We start from the raw sequence: 17,641 nt of genomic DNA, 5'->3' as shown, positions 1-17,641 counted from the left end.
TTTAACGCCCTTCCTCCTTCCACTCCTCCTAAAAAAGTATCCTACTCTTTGTTACGCCAAGAGCTCCTGAATGGAAGCGAGTGGAAGTCAGACGTCGGAGCTTTTACGCGAGTCCCTGAAAGCAGCATTAGCTCCAGTGTGAAAGGGACGGGCTTCAGGCAGGAGGTCATCACAAACATGGCGTGGAGAGGATGTGTAATGAAATGGGCTAAAACAGAGTTCATCAGGTCCAACAACACTACTTCACGAAGCTCCAGGTGAGCAGATGTAAAGCTGTTCATGTGGCAGGGTTTGCCTATACAAGAATAACACGGACAGGACGTGTTTTTGTACGTGTTTGTCCATCTATCGACAAACGTGATTCACGTTAAGTTACCTCACGTAAACTATTCCGAGTGTCATTGAAAAGAGATCCACGGGACTGAAGACAGCGGTATATTTCATTTGTTTACAGTAAAAATGTACAAGACCAGCACTGTCCATGATATCTATTTCTGTTTAAGCAGCATAACTAATGTACCGCTTTTCCTACTGCCTTTAACATTACCCTATTAAATCTATAGCCTAATAAATCAATATGGTAATGACCAATAGTCAAACGTTAGGTCATGGTCCCTAATTAACTGAGGTACTCACATAGACTGTAAATAGCAGTCTATGGGTACTCATCTAGAATAGCTACAGTTAGCCTATACATTTTACACAGATGGTTCTTAAATTAAATTATCAGGAAAAGTGTGTTGGTCATAGTAACACTAACATTGTATATATAACGACTAAATTGATAACCGATTGGTAAATCGTGTCATTTGTTTTCTTGCCAAACATTCTTTGTTTCCAGTTTATGAGGGATTGATGTTTTTTTTTTGTTTTTTTTAAATCTCAAGCAATGGTAAACTTAATGAGTTTTAGACTGCAAATCAGACAAAACAGGCAATTTGAAGACATCATGTGGGCTGGCATTTTTCACTATTATTGAGATTTCAAAGACCAAACAATACAACAAGAAAATAGGAACGTTACATGCTTTTCCCCCTGTGTGGCTGTTATATTGCTTTGCCTTATATCATTCAGGTGTTCATGTTATTGTGTATTTACCAAAGCTGTCTAGCTGTAAATTAGGTTTTAACACTGTGTGTCTACACGTTTTGTTTGGCAGACTGAACCCCCACAACCAACAGAGGTGCAGTTTCCGTCGGGAAGCCAAAAGGCCGGATACAAAGAAAGGAAATGTCACCCAAGAAACAAAAGCTTCACCTTCTGAGGCTGGCACACCAGGTCCCCCACCTCCTCCCAAAGTCCCCCGACCGACACTTTTAAAACCCCTGATGTTCACAGTAGGAGTAGGTCCTTCCATTCTTCTACTAGAATGATAAAAAGAAGATGCATGCAGTACTTTGGTTTGGGATAGAATGATGCCGTTGGTTGTTGTCTTACTCCATGTCAGTTTACAGGCTGCTCCTTTGGTGCGGCTGCCATTCTGCAATATGAGACCCTGAAGTCAAGAGTTACGACTGCAAAAGCTGAAGAGGAGTCAGAAAAACTCTTACAGGTGAGGTTTAATGATGCAAACTGCTGGCTCTCTCCTCCACTGCTGTTAACGTATATAACCAATGTACTAATAGGCTGCTTGCAGTGATTCATTGAACCATTCCTATATCACCAGGGGTCTCAGGACATGGTGTACTGGCATGACTGGTGGAACAAACTGTCAGGCTTCCAGCGACAGCTCCTTCTCCTTGTGTCCATGGTAGATGACTTCTGGAGCAGTCTCACAGAGGGACAGAAGACTGTAACCGGTAACTTATTTTGCAGACAGACTCCTTTTGTCATTGTCTTTCTTCAACTTGAATAGCTAGCATCCACACCTTTACACATGTTGAATATAATCCCACATTTCTTCATAGTCAGGAGCTTTCCTTATCACTGTTTTCCAGGCATCATTGCAGTAAATGCTGTAGTTCTGTGTTGCTGGCGCATCCCTTCAATGCAAAGAAGCATGATTAAGTACTTCACGTCCAACCCAGCCTCCAGTGAGTATGCATGTTCTTTTTAAATCAAGTACATAATACAAATGGCTTACACAAGGACAGTAAGGGGAAGGATTTTCTTGCATGTGTAAAATGTGCAGCTGGATCAAGTTCTCGGTTTCTGTCCATTTTTCTGTCTCCCACCAGAAACACGGTGTCTTCCCATGGTCCTGTCCTGCTTCAGCCACTACTCCATTATCCACATGGTGGCCAACATGTATGTCCTGTGGACATTCTCATCAGGAATTGTCTCTCTGTTAGGGAAGGAGCAGTTTCTTGCACTCTACCTGTCCGCCGGTGAGTCAAATAAAAATAGTACTGGGGTCTGATAACATTGAATTGATTATAAATCCAGTATTGGAACAGCATTGAATCTATCAAACCCAAATCCCTTTTAATCTCTTACATAATCTATTTAGGTTCAACAATTTAAGTAATATAAGTTATAAATAACTTAATCTTGAAGTCATCAAATTTAATGACAGATATTTAGAAAACTAAAAAATCATACTGTACGTATTACATATTTGCTATTTAGCTAAATGGCTCTGAATTTCATTAGAATCATTAGTCTAGGAGCTTAACACATTTGTATATTTTAACAGTTGGTAAAATATATGGTATCTATGATGAAATGGATGAATTAAGTTTTTTGTGTGGAAGAAAGAGTGATGTCTCAATTATAATGTGTATTTTCAGGTGTGATTTCCACTATGGTCAGCTACATGTGTAAAACTGCCACTGGACGTCTCCATCCATCATTAGGAGCAGTAAGATATTAGCTCAAATCTTCATACAGCTTGATTTAAAAGAACTACAGCAGTCCTAATGTTTTGACCTTTCTTTTGTTTGATCTATAGTCAGGTGCTGTCATGGCAGTACTGGCCGCAGTCTGTGCAAAGGTGCCAGAGGCCAAACTAGGAATAATCTTCCTCCCCATGATCACTTTCACAGCAGGAAATGTAAGTGATGCACTGTGTGTGTGCGTGATTGTGCACTCTCAAGTTGTTTTGTTATGTAGAGACACAACTCTGAAGTGTAATGTGATTTAAAATAGTTTGGTAATAGGGTGTTGACATTCCCACGTTGTGTTTTAGCTGCAGATAAGAGATGTAAATCTGTGCATGAGCAAAACGGACAATGTCCTGTGAGTGAATGTGTAAGTACCGTATGCATGTCTGAATGCATGGTAGCTTAATAGTTCTTGATTTGGTGTAGCACATTGTGTGTAAAGTCAAGTTCCTGTCATTGGTCTGCCTTTAGGCTCTGAAAGTGCTCGTCGCCATAGATACTGCAGGGCTCATACTGGGATGGCGGCTGTTTGACCATGCAGCTCACCTTGGAGGAGCCCTCTTTGGAGTGTGAGTGGCCAACATTTTTCATTGAAAAGAAGAATAGTGTATTTATGGCTTTTGTAAACAACAAAGATGCAAAAACTCTATAGAAAATGCATAAATGATGTGTTTTATATTGGGCAGAATGACGTCAAAAGGTGCCTGAAAAAAACGTTGGGGAAAAGTGACAAAAACGTTGAAAAAAGTGACAAAAACATCGGTCGAAAAGCAACAAAAGTGTCGGAAAAGACGTCCAAAACGTCGAAAAAAAGTTTAAATTTTGACCCAGAAAAACCGGAAGTTGCACGGTCGACGGGAAGACAACACAAGGGTTAAGTCTTACATTTATCCTCAAAACACATCAGATGCAGTTAAGAGATAATTGGATTGTGGCCCAAATTGTAAGAAACACAGTGAAAGTGTAAAATGTCTTCTTGTAGCTGAGGTTCAGAGTTCATTCTTAAACAGCAGGTGAGAAAGCAATCACACCACAGTGTTTTTATAGTTTGAAAGAAAATCATCTTAAATCAAAGTCCACTTACTAGCTTTTTCAGGATCTTTCAAACACATCTGTCTTCATCAGCAGATGTGCAATATATGGCTCAGTTGTCATTAGTATGGGATTTCTTTCATGTGATAACAGCTGATGAATACACTCAGTTTACTATATACTGTAATTATGCATTATTGTTATTCACAATATACTGGAACTTCAGCTTTTTCAGCTACTTACAGCGGCGTTCATGTTCTTATCGTGTATTATTATATGGTTTGGTAGTATCCTGTCCTGCAGTCAGTACATTTCAACCGTCTCCATGTTTCTTGTCCTACAGATGGTATGTGGCGTATGGTCACAAACTGATTTGGAGGAAGAGGGAGCCTCTTGTGAAGCTGTGGCATGACATGCGTTCTCCAGGTGCCGGTGGATCCAGGCCAGGAGGTGGGCCTGGGGTCAGTGGTGGTGGTGGTGGAGCTGGACCACAATGAGACTCTGCAAGGTCTCTCGGATCCTTTTTGAAAGAACTGGGAGTCCACAGTTACCCCAGAATATGCAAGGACACTTTTATCCACAGAGAGGGAGTCGGGTGTAATTGTTTATTAATAAATATAGTTTTTTTTATCAGGGTTTGTAATGACCATATGCTGATTTGATGGTATGCAGAGACTGGAAATTTAAAAAAAACAGGTCAGACCTCACACCTTGTGTTGCAATCCAGATGTTTACTGTGTAGACTGATAACATCTGCTGCCCTACAAGTAACCCCTTCAAGCTACAAAATGAAAATATCATCACTCTCCTACCTCTTAATAACGCATAGATGTTTTTTAACTTTTGTTTTAAAGTTAGTTTTGTCCTGTTAATATTATTGAAAGCAATTATATAAGCCTGGGCAGAAAAAAACAGAGTGCTGATACGATTCAGTGATTTAATTATTTGCTAACTTCAATGTAATATACAGTCCTGTGGGCTGGTCTTATGTTGCTATTAAAACTGGAGTTTCAACAATCTGAGTTAATTATTCATTTATATTTTCATTTAATTAAAGAGGGGACTAGTCCTCATTAAAACAAGAATTTACCACATAGTTGGGAACAAGTGGGAACTCATACTTCTACACACTGGTGAAAAAGCTGTGGAGTGATACTGTTTGTGTCAGAAACAAGATGCATCGATATGTCAGTAATTCAGCTTGGAAGCCCTGAAAACAAAATAAATTGGAGAAAGGACACCACCCACTCCTAATATGGCACTTTGTCACTTGAAAAATCTTCAATCATTCAGTATATCTCAGGATCTTGACCTCTGTTCACAGACTTAAAGGGTAACTACCGCTTTTTTCAACCTGGACCCTATTTTTCTATGTTTTTGTATCTATGTGACTGATGGGAACAATAATCTTTGAAATGGGTCCAGTAAATTTGGCAGCGGCGAAACAAGCTACAATGTAAGTTAGTAGGGCAATTTGTCCAGCTTGTATTTACCTTCACAAAAGTGCTCGTTTTGCCACTGACAGGCTCAGATTAATATTCTAAGTGTCTGACAACATTATGGAAAAGATTTCTAAGGAGGTCGACCTTTCTGTTGAATAAGATCCTTTTTTTAAACAGAAAAACATCTGCGAAATCGCGTCTGCTAAACCCACCAGACTCCATGTCATTTTAGCATCGTAAAATACACTTCATTCAAAGTCGACAGAAACAAAATAAAACTATGAAAAGCCGTTTTGGGTGGTCTTTCCACTTTCCCAACCATCACAACTCTAGATTTGGTTGAAATAAACACAGTTTACCGATTTACATGTGAAAATACGTTGGCTCTATACACGCTAAAAGTTTAGCTTTTTTAAAATGGAATCTGGTGGGTTTACAGCTGTAGAACTTCAGAGCCGTTTCTGGTTAAACAAAAAAGGTCTGAGGTTTTAAAGGTCTCTCTCTGAAGGGATCCTTTCCATAATGTTGTCAGACACTTAGAATATTAATCTGAGCCTGTCAGTGGCAAAACGAGCACTTTTGTGAAGGTAAATACAAGCTGGACAATTGCCCCATAACTTACATTGTAGCCTGTTTCGTTCTTGCTTAATACTGGACCAATGCCAAAGATTGTTGTTCCCATCAGTCACTTAGACACAAAAACATAGGAAAATAGTGTCCAGGTTGAAAAAAAACCGGTAGTTACCCTTTAACTCTTATTTACCAATAATAATGAATTCATCCACAAATTCTGTTCACAGAAAAAAGTTTTGGCTTTATTTAACTAATTAACATGATACAGTCTTTATAATGGCCACACATTTAAAAAAAAGAAAAGAAAAAAAGATTGTCCATGCATGCATAGTAGGAATTACCTAGAATGTACAAAATACCTGTATTTTATTCATAAATTCACACTTTGGTGGGGACACAGTAACGACAAGTTTATACAAGCTCATCAGAAAAGTGACATTCCATAAACAAGTATAAATGTAGTAAAAACAAAAATGTGAACGCGACAGCATCAGAGAGCTGTAAATCATGGTTACAAACGAGGCAAAGTGTCAAAGACGATCTAAGACTAATACCTGCTGGTCATAAAACAACCACTACAATCCACTGGGAGAGTTGTTCATGCTGAAAGAAAGGCAGCTTTGGTAATGATATAGAGATTACCTTATCAAATATAGACGTTTCCTCAGACTGGGCCATGTGTAGAAAATTCTGATTGTCCGAAATCCATGATAGCCCTGCGTATGCAATGATGAAACGGCTCAGTATCACAAGATACAAAAAGAGCACAACACTGAGCAGGTAAACTGTAAGCAAACTAAATAGTCTTATTAAAAAACATTTTATTTTGTATTTCACCCACTGCTGAAACACTTTTTTTTCTTCTTCTTTTTTCAATACTGTCATTAAAACTTGAAAATATTTTGTCTGTGAAATTTGAAATTAGGCTTCCTACACATGCAGGGATCAACAGTGTCTAAACAATGTCAACCTAATCCTGGGCCTAGACAGATGTTATTAATCCAACGCAGACTTACCAGACTTACTTGAGTCTGTCTTCTTTCAATCCAAAACAGTCAGCTGTGTAGCAGTTCAGCCTCTACTCTTATGGTTGGCGTAGCTGGGGAAGCCAAACTGGGAGACCATCAGGTTGGAGAAGCAGAGTGGCATGAAGCCATAGATCTGTGTCAGCCTGTTCATACAGTAGGACCTCTGAAGAAGGTGTTCAGGACGATGCCACATACCCTGGTACCCGCTCCTGGCGTCCTTTTCCAGGTTGCGGAGGTCTACAGGTTTGACAAAGACCCCAGAGGGTTTGTTAACCTTGCCTATAGAGTGTTTCCTCAAATACAGCGCTACAGCAAAGTTCATGGCAATGTCGTCACAATTCTGTGTTTCATCCACCAGCGCATGCACTGCTTGAGGTTGGTCCTGGAAGAGCAGCAGGTAGCGGCGGTGGAAGAAGGCAGCACCAACTAACACCATGGAGTACCTGCAGTGAGTGGATCAAGAAAAAATACAAGTATTTAAAAATACGAATTTATTTACATTTTGAGTATTTTGTAATTTGCATTTAGCTGGACAGGAAAAAAATAAGATTTAATTTGTAACAAAATACTTTAATAGCTTGTATTTGTATATTTGAAATACATTATGTAATGCTTTATTTTCAAATAAGACACATTTTTATCCCAATGTTTAAACAGTAGGAAAAAAAAAGAAAGAAAGCACTAGTGCATCATTGTGGCCTAACTGTTCAGTTACCCCAGTACCATTTCAGTTGGCTGTTCAGTCAGTCAATGGTCACTTTGACTGACAGAAACCACCCAGCATGCATCCCTGAATTTGCAGCCTCCCACCTCCAAAATATCCTGATTTGCCACTTCAGATTGCCCAGCTTCAGCTGGGAGATGTGTTTGCGCGATGAGTTTGCCACATTCCACAAGCTCTCTTAGCTTTTTAGATCTAATAAATAGACAACAGTGTAACATGCCACAATCGTATAAACTTAGGGGGTGCACACTCAACCAGAGTCTAGAGCAGCAGCTCTTGGAAGTTAACCTGGCTCTGACGCACAACTGCGCATGCACCATATAGAAGCAGGATTTGTGATTCGATCCTGCTTGTGAATTGAGTAAACTCATTCCACTTTAAGAGTCAGTTAAAAATAACTATTTGTTAACAAATCTAACATCACTAGAAATTAGCAGAGCTCCTCCTTTCAATGTAGGGGTGTAAAGGTCAGACCCCTGATGAGCAAGTATATATATTTTGTATGTATTTGTATTTGCACCCATCTCTGAGTAAGACCAAACTCAACAAGGAGCCAATAAGATGCATTTTATGTGTAGCTTGAAAAAAAAAATGATGACAAAAGAAAAGCACAACTTACTTGTCACCTCCAGCTGTTTCTGGGTCCTGCAGTTCAAAACTGCCGTAACTGTATACTCCTCCTGGTGTTGAGACATGTTTGCGTGGGACGAACCCAACAATCTGGTCTGGAAATTGCTGCATAACCAAAGACAAAACAGCTTATGCTGTACCTGCTGATGGTGCAGTACCATGATTCTCATGCATTTTTATTTATATAATCAATTATCTTGTTAAACCCAAATCCAGTGCAGATGCAGAATGTTAATCACTATCATCTACATTGTCCCTAAAGCTTATTACCTTCCAGACAGAAAAAGCAAAACTGATGTCAGGAACACTGACCAGGGTGTCGTCATCCAGCATCAGCACAGCTAAGGATCAAAGCAAAAATCAAACAATCACAACTGAAACATATTGAAACAGGTAAAACATATAGTTCTATATAAGCATAGCCACATCTCAGAGCATAAACAATATGCAGACAATATACTGACCATCAGTATCAATCTCAGGGAATGGTTGTAGTCTGTTGCGCATGTTATTTATAGTCTGCTCCTTGAAGACCAGAGGGACCGGATGAGGCCCCAACGAGTTCCATAACTTTAGGGGTGTCTGCTCCCCAATATTGTTCCAGACTATGATAATCTGCTGAAGATGAGGTGCTGCCTGGTAATGGTTTAGGAGTTTGAGCAAAATGTCTGTGCGGTTGTAAGTTTGGATGATGATGGTGAACCTCTGCTCCTCCTCTATGCTGTCACTATGGTGGTCCTGTGTAGGATTCTTTTTTTGTGATGTTACCTCGCGTACATAGACTGTATGCTCGCGTAGCACTCCTAGGCCACCAACACCTCCTTGGTCCTCAGCAGGGGGCAGCAGAGCGGTCAAGGCTGCACCAACCAGGAGTAGCAGCAGGATTGGCCAAACCAAATAGGCTCGCCGGAGCCCCATGCAGCATCGGGGGACCCTGCATCACAGAAGGCACAAAGATAGGCAGAACATCCCATTAAAATGTACTCCATGTCCCTCCAAGCATTTCAAATAGAGTTCACTTAGGCTACATTGAACGCATGCTATGAGAGGAGAGGTATTACACTCAGCTGTTGCAACTGCAACTTATTTTGTGGAATCACTTTTTGCATGTCCACGTGAAGCTTTCAGAACACACTGGTTAATGAAGTAATTAAATATAAAAAAAAAATAAAAAATGTTTCTGCCTGGTGCAGAAACAGTGTTGCTGCCAGTAAGATGAAAACTGTTGATGATTAAATAAGTCAACAGCTGGAGACGACCTGCTAAAATCAGCAACGTTAGGTTTCTTTTCTTTAAGTTCGTATGGGGTCAGAATCCCTTCCTACACATAGCCTACTCAATTTGTTCAGTACGTTTAACACAATTAATCAGCCAGTAATATTTCTGTAAATAACTTGTACATAACGCCATACCGTAGGTTTACCGTACTGCCACATAATAGAGCTATTTATTTGCATTAAGCACAGTAGAAATGATGTTTTATTTATTTCCTTAACTTTAAACTCACCTCATTTTGTTGGCACTCATAGTCCGTTTGCTTTAACGTTACATGGTCGCCATGTTGGCTAACTCTAACTAAAGAGCCTGAAGGAAAAGAGCTCTGCTATTCTAACATTAGCGTCAACGTGGTATGAGTGGACGTCACACACTAAACAAATGCACGACTGTGTTGTTGGGAAAACCTGCGAATAGCCAATTACTTAAAATATATAGCGATTTATTTGAATCGGTTATACGTTACAGTCAGAGCCATATCACTCTGGTTACAGTCTTGTACATCAGTTTTCACTCACTTGAGCATATTTCATACCCTTTATTGGAGACCGACGCCATTTTTGTTGTGCTAAATTTACGGATTACTCATTGGCTTGAATGTCATGTCATTTGATTTTCCATTGGAGGCACATCTCCACCCACTCCAGAGATGCTATCACACTTGGTTTGAAAACGATTGGAAACCAGGAAAACACTAACTTCATAAAACCTGGAACTACTGCTTGCATCACATTTCAAGTAACCTACGTATTGTTAATGGTGAAGTGCTTGGATGGTTTGCGGGTAATTACTTAGGACAGTTGTGGGTATTCTTAAAGTATCCCTACAGCAGATTTGCGGCACAGATAGAGACAGTTTTAACATAGAGGATATTTGCAGATAGAGAAGAGAATAGCACTTCTTGTAATTTAAGATCAGCTCTGCCCAGGGAACATGACCTTCGCACCAGAGCTGAGTTGTACTACAATCCCACTCTCCAATGGTCTGCAGATTCCGTTATTTGGATTAGGTGAGTTTTACTGTGTAAATCCATGTTCATGATAACACTAATAAAACACAATAAATGCAATATGATGTTTACAGTTAGTTTTAACCTTCTATGATAGCTTTTGATATTTAGATTTTCTTTTTTAAAATATGCCATTCTGGGGAAGAAACCCTAATACGATAAACAAAGCTACAGTTGGTAACTTTCATAAAACAATAAACTTTGTGTCATATTTGCTCAAACTGTACTATATATATAGTGCTTACTATTACTTTTAAAATGTACTTTCACACTTTTCTTTCTGATTTGTTGAATATTAAAAAGATCTAGCCTGTCATTGCTAACAATGTTCTAAATATACAGTATTGCAAATGTATGTTCATAGTGCAAAATAAGGAATGGAACTGAGTTGACTTGACTCTCTCCAGGCACATCACATAATGGCGGATACTCCCATGAAGCCATTGTGTATGCACTCACTGAGTGTGGCGTGCGCCACATTGACACAGCAAAGCGCTACGGCTGCGAGAAGAAACTGGGTGACGCTATCACAGAAAGTGGGATACCACGAAGTGATCTGTGGGTCACCAATAAACTGTGGCATGGGGACTATGGATACAAAGCTGCAAAGAAGGCGTGCCTTGACTCCTGCTCGCAGATGGGGGTGGAATATTTTGGTATGGGTTGTGTGTTTTCTGTGTTATCATTATCATGGGAGATGTACCAATTTTCTCCAACAATAATTGTTCTTTCCTTCTTTTTGATATCATGGCAGTCGTCATTCCCCAACGTTGTATGCAGTTTGTGGTCCGTCTGTCTTTTGTAGTCTTTCATGAAATCATCACCTGCCCCCTTTTCAGATCTGTACCTGATGCACTGGCCAGTCATCGTGACCTGGTTGCTCCAACAAGGAGATGAGAGCTGAGACTTGGAGAGCTTTGGAGGAACTGTATAAAGAAGGTACAGAACATGAAAGATCATCTCAGAAAACAGTTGGAAAGTATGCAATAAGTGACTACAGCAAGCATCTTTATGATAGAGTAGATAGATAGATAGATAGATAGATAGATAGATAGATTTTTATTGATCCCAAAAAATGGGAAATAACGGTGTTGCAGCAGCAAAATATCAGACACACAGCACACATACAGAGTAAACATTAAATAATAGGAAACAATATACATGAAATAATAGAATACTACACGAGCAATATTTAAAATGTATACTATTTGGAAATAAAATGTACAACTGTTTCAATAGATATAGATAAACTTAATGTGCAAGTTGGGGAGTAAAAATGTACAACTGTTTCACTAGTAATGATAGGATGTAGATAAACCTATTGTGCAAGGTTGTGCAAGGTGCATTCAGCGCAGTTGTGATGTATGAGTCTTATCTCACACTCAGTGATGAAGTGTTAAAAAGTTGAATTGCCTGCGGTAGGAATGATTTCCTGTAGCGGTCCGTGCGACATCGAAGCTATCGGAGCCTCTTGGAGAGGGTGGTCGGGGTTATCCATGATAGATAACAGTTTGTTCAGTGACCTCCTCTCCACCACAGCTTCAAATGTCTCCTGTTTGCAGAGTGGGTATTTCATAGAACATAATCCTGTGTATCCGTATGTATCCCTGTTTGTCACTATAGGGCTGTGCTGTGCTATTGGAGTGAGCAACTTCCTGGTCCATCACCTGGAAGAGTTAAAGGAAGACTGTACTGTTGTGCCACGTCAACCAGGTAGTTTTTTTTTTCTTCCAGGAAACCCTCAATTAGATTTATGTGGGTTTCTTTTTTTGCTAAAAAAAAAAAAAAAGCCTATAGAGATTATTCCCTCCTCTCCGCCTCAATAACTTGCGTACAGTACCTGAATCTTTCAGAGGGCAAGTTACACATTAAAAAAATCAAATGATTCAATAATAGATATTTGTTCAGCGACATGATCAGGGATGGATTATGTAGGTAATGTTCTCCTTTCTGAGATGCTTCAAAACAAGAATCTTTGGTGTGCCGTTCATCCCAGTGTTGGAGTATTCGAGTAAATGTTAAACAGAACTGCCTACATGCAATAACATGCCTTTGATGCATCTTAAAAATGATATGATCCACCAGGTGGAGTACCATCCTTTCCAGCAGCCCAATCACCTGATGGAGTACTGTCGTCAGGAGGGAATTGTGTTTGAAGGGTACAGTCCTCTGGCCAAGGGTCAAGTCCTCAGCAACCCGACTGTTCTCCAGATAGCAGAAAAATACAGCCGCACACCTGCTCAGATCTGCATCCGCTGGAGTATTCAGGTGGTCCCATTGTTCAGATATCGCCTGCCCTAAGTTGAATTGGCCTGACACATTGGGGTTTTTTTGTATCCACATTGCTATGGTTTCTCTGCTTTTTCCTTAGAATGGAGTTGTTACAATCCCCAAATCTACGAAAAAGAAGAGGATTCAAGAAAACTGTCAAGTGAGTTAAAAAAAAAAAACCTTTTACACGCTGTTTTGCTTGATTGTAAAAAATGTTTTATGAATTGAGAAAGGTTAAGGATGATTAATTATTGTGAGCCATCGATCAGGCAGGTATGACAACATTTGAAAGAAAAAAAAAAGAAACGCAACAAAAGGCTAACACACAAAATTAAGAGAGAAAAAAAAGAATCTGTATTAAAGTACAGATTGATGAAGATTGTTTGTTTTTTTTTTGGTGACAATGACTAATTCTAGGTCTCTCTCAGGAGAGCAGGCAGCCAACTCTTACTACAATCTGTAATCACTCAGCCATACATTTTCTCATTTCACCCGTTTACCTCTTCCTCCTCCTCTACCTCTCCTCTCACACACACTCATAGGTGTTTGGGTTTCAGCTGGAGGAGTCGGACATGGCCGCTTTGGGAGGATTACATGATGGAAGACGTGTGTCTTGGGATCCAACAAATGTGGAGTAACGTTATGTGAGAAACCCCAGAGTGTGCTTGTCTTTGAACTAGTTTTGTCAGTTACAGGATAGTTCCGGTGCAGCCGGAGGTTCCGCCGGATGTCCCTAATTTTCGGCCGGATGTCCGTCACCTCCCGCTTTCTTTGTGTTGGCATTCTAAACTCCGGTTATATCAGGACTATGGTTAACTGCTCCTCAGATCTCTGCAGAGTAATAGTTGTCTGAAGATCTAACCTTGAGATTGTATTTGGATTTTGAATCCTGCTTCGTTCATTAGTGGCTCACATCTTGCTTGGAAAGAGACTGCCTAATGTGAAGTTCATTCATCTCAGCTAGCACTACTGGAGTGGATAAACAAATGGGCACGTGAACTCACCGGACCAAAACATTTATTAAGTGCCGTACTTTGACTGCAAATTAGCCTACGGCTAGAAGTCCCACACACATTGCATCGGTTGCACTTTAGATGTAACAATGCCTATATGTATTGTCCCTGATAAATAAACTGATAAAATAAAAATAAATTTACATATTAACTTTTTTTTTGGTACAATAGAAGATTGACTGATGATCATAGGTAACAAAGAAAAAAGATGATGTTAGCAAAATAAATCCTTTCTAAATACTGATTTGCCTGTCAAACTGAGGATGTGAGGTCATTCATCTTTTTTTCATTTTCAGGATTTCCTAGATGGGCAGGGCACTTTAAACATACCCATTCATTGACTTTAAAAGCTTAATTTGCAGATAACTCTATGTGTTGGGAGAATATGCATGCATGTATTTTACGTTAGCTAATATTATGTCTTCTGTTTTGGATAGGGCCGGTAGGTAAAGTAGGATAGTACGGGGATGGGACCGACTGATAAATGTTGCAAATATTTATGTCAAATAAATATAAAATAAAAACAACTGTGCACCATGATCTGGTCTTGTGAAAGAAGTCAGAATGATGTTATTGGAAGGAAACATGTAAAGCTCACAGTAGACAAGTATGTTTTGGTGGTAAGATGCCAAGATAGATACCACTCTCAACAAGGAGTCAAATCCAGACCCAGAAAAACTTGTTCAGTGGAATGAGCCCAATGCCTAACCATACTCCCCTGCACCCGCTAGGTATTCTGCTAAGATATAAGAGGGACAGTGAGAAAGAAACCCCTGGCAGCGTCGCTTCACGAGCAACAGAACACTCTTTGAGGAGAACTGACTGATTTTGAGGGTTTTCTTTTTTCTTTTTTTTTTTTGCTTCAGTCAGGCTGGTTCAGCCTTTCAAGAAACCATGGCTTTTGCGCAAGACATGGTGTAATGCCTACATGCAATAACATGCCTATGATGCATCTTAAAAATGATACGATCGTGGCACATATACTTAGAGGTTTATTCATAGAGGTTTATGCCTCGACGCAGAAGTCCAGGGTTCATGTCTGACCTGTGACGATTTCCTGCATGTCTTCCCCCTCTCTCTCCCCTTTCTCACCTAGCTGTCTTATCCATTATAGGTGGAAAAGCCCAAAAAATAATCTTTAAAAAGAAAAAAAATATGATCCACCAGGTGGAGTACCGTCCTTTCCAGCAGCCCAATCACCTGATGTAGTACTGTCGTCAGGAGGGAATTGTGTTTGAAGGGTAAAGTCCTCTGGTCAAGTCCTCAGCAACCCGACTGTTCTCCAGATAGCACACCTGCTCAGAGACTATATGCTGGGTGTGCATAAGTAAAGCACTCAGTCAGTTGTTGCCTATACATGCATAAATAGGTGGATGGAACCTAAGATATAAGAGGGACTGACAAAAGAAGCTCCTGGCAGTCACTTTTGGGATAACTGATTGTGCAGGTTTATTTATTTTTCTTCTCAGTCTTCCAAGAAACCATGTCTTCTGCACAAGACTGGACTTTACCCACAGTGAAACTTTCAAATGGGGTGCAAATGCCAATACTTGGAATACGTATCATTTTGATGTTTTTAAAAGTGTCTTTGAAACATTATCAGTACAGTACACACCTGTAAATAGAAATGCAACCAGCCAGATGTGTGTTCCATTAAAATAATTGTGGATTATGCAACATACATGTCAGCCTCTCACTGTCGACTATGCAGGATACTGCAGCGTCAAAGCATAACATGGTCCAAATTGTGTCTGTTCCCTCTCTCTAAGCCATGTCCCAAGTGGGAGGATTCTCTCAAGAGACTGTTCTGTATGCTGTCTGTGAGTGTGGCGTGTGGCAATAACCTCTGGCCAGAGGACTATGGATATGATACTGCCAAAAAGGCCTTTCAGAAACATCTCGGTAAGAAGTGAAAGGATGCATCTCCTTTTTATACTGAAAAAAAAATCAAGTTTTATTATAAGGAAATTCTTTGTGTTTTGTTCCTATTTATTGTCTGTTGATTTTCAAACTTCTCTCATACTTGCCTCATCTGTGTTTAAGTCATTGTCTGTCCATTTCAGATGTCTACATGTTGCACTGGCCCGACTCAATGCAGCCAGGTCGCTCCAACAGAGAACTGAGAGCTGAGTCCTGGAGAGCTTTGGAAGAACTTATTGAACAGCGTAAAAACAAAATGAAATTGGGCTTTTATTGCCTTTTTTATTTGATAGGACAGATTAAGGCCGGAAAGTGGGAGAGAGCGGGGCATGACATGCAGCTAAGGGCCACGGGTTGGAATCAAACCCGTGGCCGGTGCAGTAACATGGGGCGCACGCTCTTTCAGGTGAGCTACGAGGGCGCCCCAATGAAATTCAACTTAATTATTTATACATTAATAGGTCATTGATTTACCAGGGTTGGTGCAAATGTCTGTTTTAATTGTATTGGTAATCTCGACCTGTGAAATTAGAAACAAATCAACATAATGTAGGCCGATGTGTGACACATTTGACTCTTTGTTATTTTAGGGTTGTGTCGTTCTATTGGGGTTAGCAACTTTATGATTCACCACCTGGAACAGTTAAAGCAGGACTGTACTGTGGTGCCACATGTTAATCAAGTAATTTCACAAAGCACAAATGTTTTTTTCTCTGAAAAAAGCCCAGAGATAGACATGATCCGTGTCCAAAAGAGGACAGACTCATTCAGGTCACACAAGTCTCAACCGGAACGTACCGGCTTGTTAGGATAAGCATTGTTATATCAACTAATAGCATACACCATCAGGTGGAGTACCATCCGTACCAGCAGCCCAATAAGCTGATGGAGAACCGCCGTCAGCAGGGTATCACGTTTCAGGGGTACTGCCCTCTGGCCAAGGGTCAGGCACTAAGTGACCCCACTATTATCCAGCTGGCACAGAAGTATGGATGCACACCTGCTCAGATCTGCATCTGCTGGAGTATCCAGGTAATATTTATGACAATTAATGGGAATTGTATTGGCATTGTATTTTAGTTTGCCATATCTAGTCAGGTTTAGATGCTGTTGCAGTGTTTCCGCTCTATTATTATAAATATAATTTAATGGAAGTCAATTAAATATATGTATGTACAAAATACATGCACAGCCTCAGTCAAAACTTTCAGTATCCACATAAAAAAATAAACTTGTTGGTCAAATTTCTGTCACCACAGTATTATTCTTGTATTCCTCTTAGAATAGAGCCATTACCAAAGTCAACCAAAAAGGAGCGTGTAGTAGAAAACGAGAGTGAGAGTGAGTTGTAAAAAACATTGACAGAAGAAAGAAAATTGTCTGAAATTGTAATTATCTTAATATCCTTTCCAACTTATATTTATTATAATTAATATTGTACTGATCATTTTTACATTTTCAATACCCTTTCTTCACACTCTTTTAGGTGTTTGGATTCCAGCTGGAGGAGGACGACAGGAGACTATAAAGAACTTGCACGATGGAAGACGTGTGTCCTGGGATCCAGCAAATGTGGAGTAACAGAAGGCATACAGTACTTACTGCAGAAATAATTCACTAATGCCTGCTAATTTTCATTGGTTATGGATGTTATGAAATTGCACAAACTTCCCAAATTCAAATTTGGTATCACCTTTGGCAGGTGCACACTTTTACTTTGAGAGAAAAGTTTGACTCAAATGATGTTTGTGTTTCTGGGCAGGGCTGGTGCTGGGCCATTCATAATAATGAGATAACGATTATTACTGAGCGTCAGTGGTGGAGAGGATTTACTTAAAGTAGTATTAGTTCCACATTTTGGAAATTACACTTTTTTTGCATTCTTTGCTGAGAGTTGGATGA

The 17,641-nt window shown here is 39.8% G+C and overlaps 3 protein-coding genes and 1 pseudogene across 6 annotated transcripts; 3 read left to right on the top strand and 1 right to left on the bottom strand.

Moving 5' to 3' along the window:
* Nucleotides 1-4,873, top strand: parla (presenilin associated, rhomboid-like a). Of its 2 annotated transcripts, none has more exons than XM_031281114.2 (10): nucleotides 1-257; nucleotides 1,160-1,343; nucleotides 1,448-1,552; nucleotides 1,667-1,799; nucleotides 1,938-2,033; nucleotides 2,178-2,327; nucleotides 2,730-2,800; nucleotides 2,891-2,992; nucleotides 3,294-3,391; nucleotides 4,198-4,873. In XM_031281114.2, exons 1-10 carry the CDS (start codon nucleotides 178-180, stop codon nucleotides 4,349-4,351), a joined length of 1,173 nt encoding a protein of 390 aa, XP_031136974.1. In that variant the 5' UTR covers nucleotides 1-177; the 3' UTR covers nucleotides 4,352-4,873. The 2 variants fall into 2 exon arrangements, with proteins under 2 accessions (XP_031136974.1, XP_031136973.1); XM_031281113.2 differs by lacking the exon at nucleotides 4,198-4,873 and adding an exon at nucleotides 3,128-3,189 and having other exon boundaries at nucleotides 10-257.
* A 1,225-nt stretch (nucleotides 4,874-6,098) lies between these two features.
* extl2 (exostosin-like glycosyltransferase 2) lies at nucleotides 6,099-9,991 on the bottom strand. Of its 3 annotated transcripts, XM_031281111.1 has the most exons (7): nucleotides 9,759-9,991; nucleotides 9,048-9,185; nucleotides 8,716-9,008; nucleotides 8,522-8,592; nucleotides 8,241-8,356; nucleotides 6,895-7,340; nucleotides 6,099-6,585 (listed from the first exon to the last, which is right to left on the bottom strand). In XM_031281111.1, exons 1-6 carry the CDS (start codon nucleotides 9,776-9,778, stop codon nucleotides 6,941-6,943), a joined length of 1,038 nt encoding a protein of 345 aa, XP_031136971.1. In that variant the 5' UTR covers nucleotides 9,779-9,991; the 3' UTR covers nucleotides 6,099-6,585; nucleotides 6,895-6,940. The 3 variants fall into 3 exon arrangements, 2 of the variants coding, with proteins under 2 accessions (XP_031136971.1, XP_031136970.1); XR_004101824.1 differs by having other exon boundaries at nucleotides 6,886-7,340; nucleotides 8,716-9,185; XM_031281110.1 differs by having other exon boundaries at nucleotides 8,716-9,185.
* A 52-nt stretch (nucleotides 9,992-10,043) lies between these two features.
* On the top strand, nucleotides 10,044-14,359 carry LOC116037285 (glyoxal reductase-like). Its single transcript, XM_036004953.1, is given in 8 exon segments — nucleotides 10,044-10,535; nucleotides 10,943-11,191; nucleotides 11,375-11,396; nucleotides 11,398-11,474; nucleotides 12,159-12,240; nucleotides 12,611-12,803; nucleotides 12,907-12,966; nucleotides 13,349-14,359. Coding segments are annotated over 8 exon segments (855 nt in total). The 5' UTR covers nucleotides 10,044-10,459; the 3' UTR covers nucleotides 13,445-14,359.
* A 943-nt stretch (nucleotides 14,360-15,302) lies between these two features.
* On the top strand, nucleotides 15,303-17,560 carry LOC116037231 (annotated as a pseudogene).
* The last annotated feature ends 81 nt before the right edge of the window (nucleotides 17,561-17,641 follow it).

Source organism: Sander lucioperca, chromosome 9 (assembly GCF_008315115.2).
Source record: "Sander lucioperca isolate FBNREF2018 chromosome 9, SLUC_FBN_1.2, whole genome shotgun sequence".
Classification (NCBI taxonomy): domain Eukaryota; kingdom Metazoa; phylum Chordata; class Actinopteri; order Perciformes; family Percidae; genus Sander; species Sander lucioperca.
This window is presented reverse-complemented; position numbering and strand designations above follow the sequence as displayed.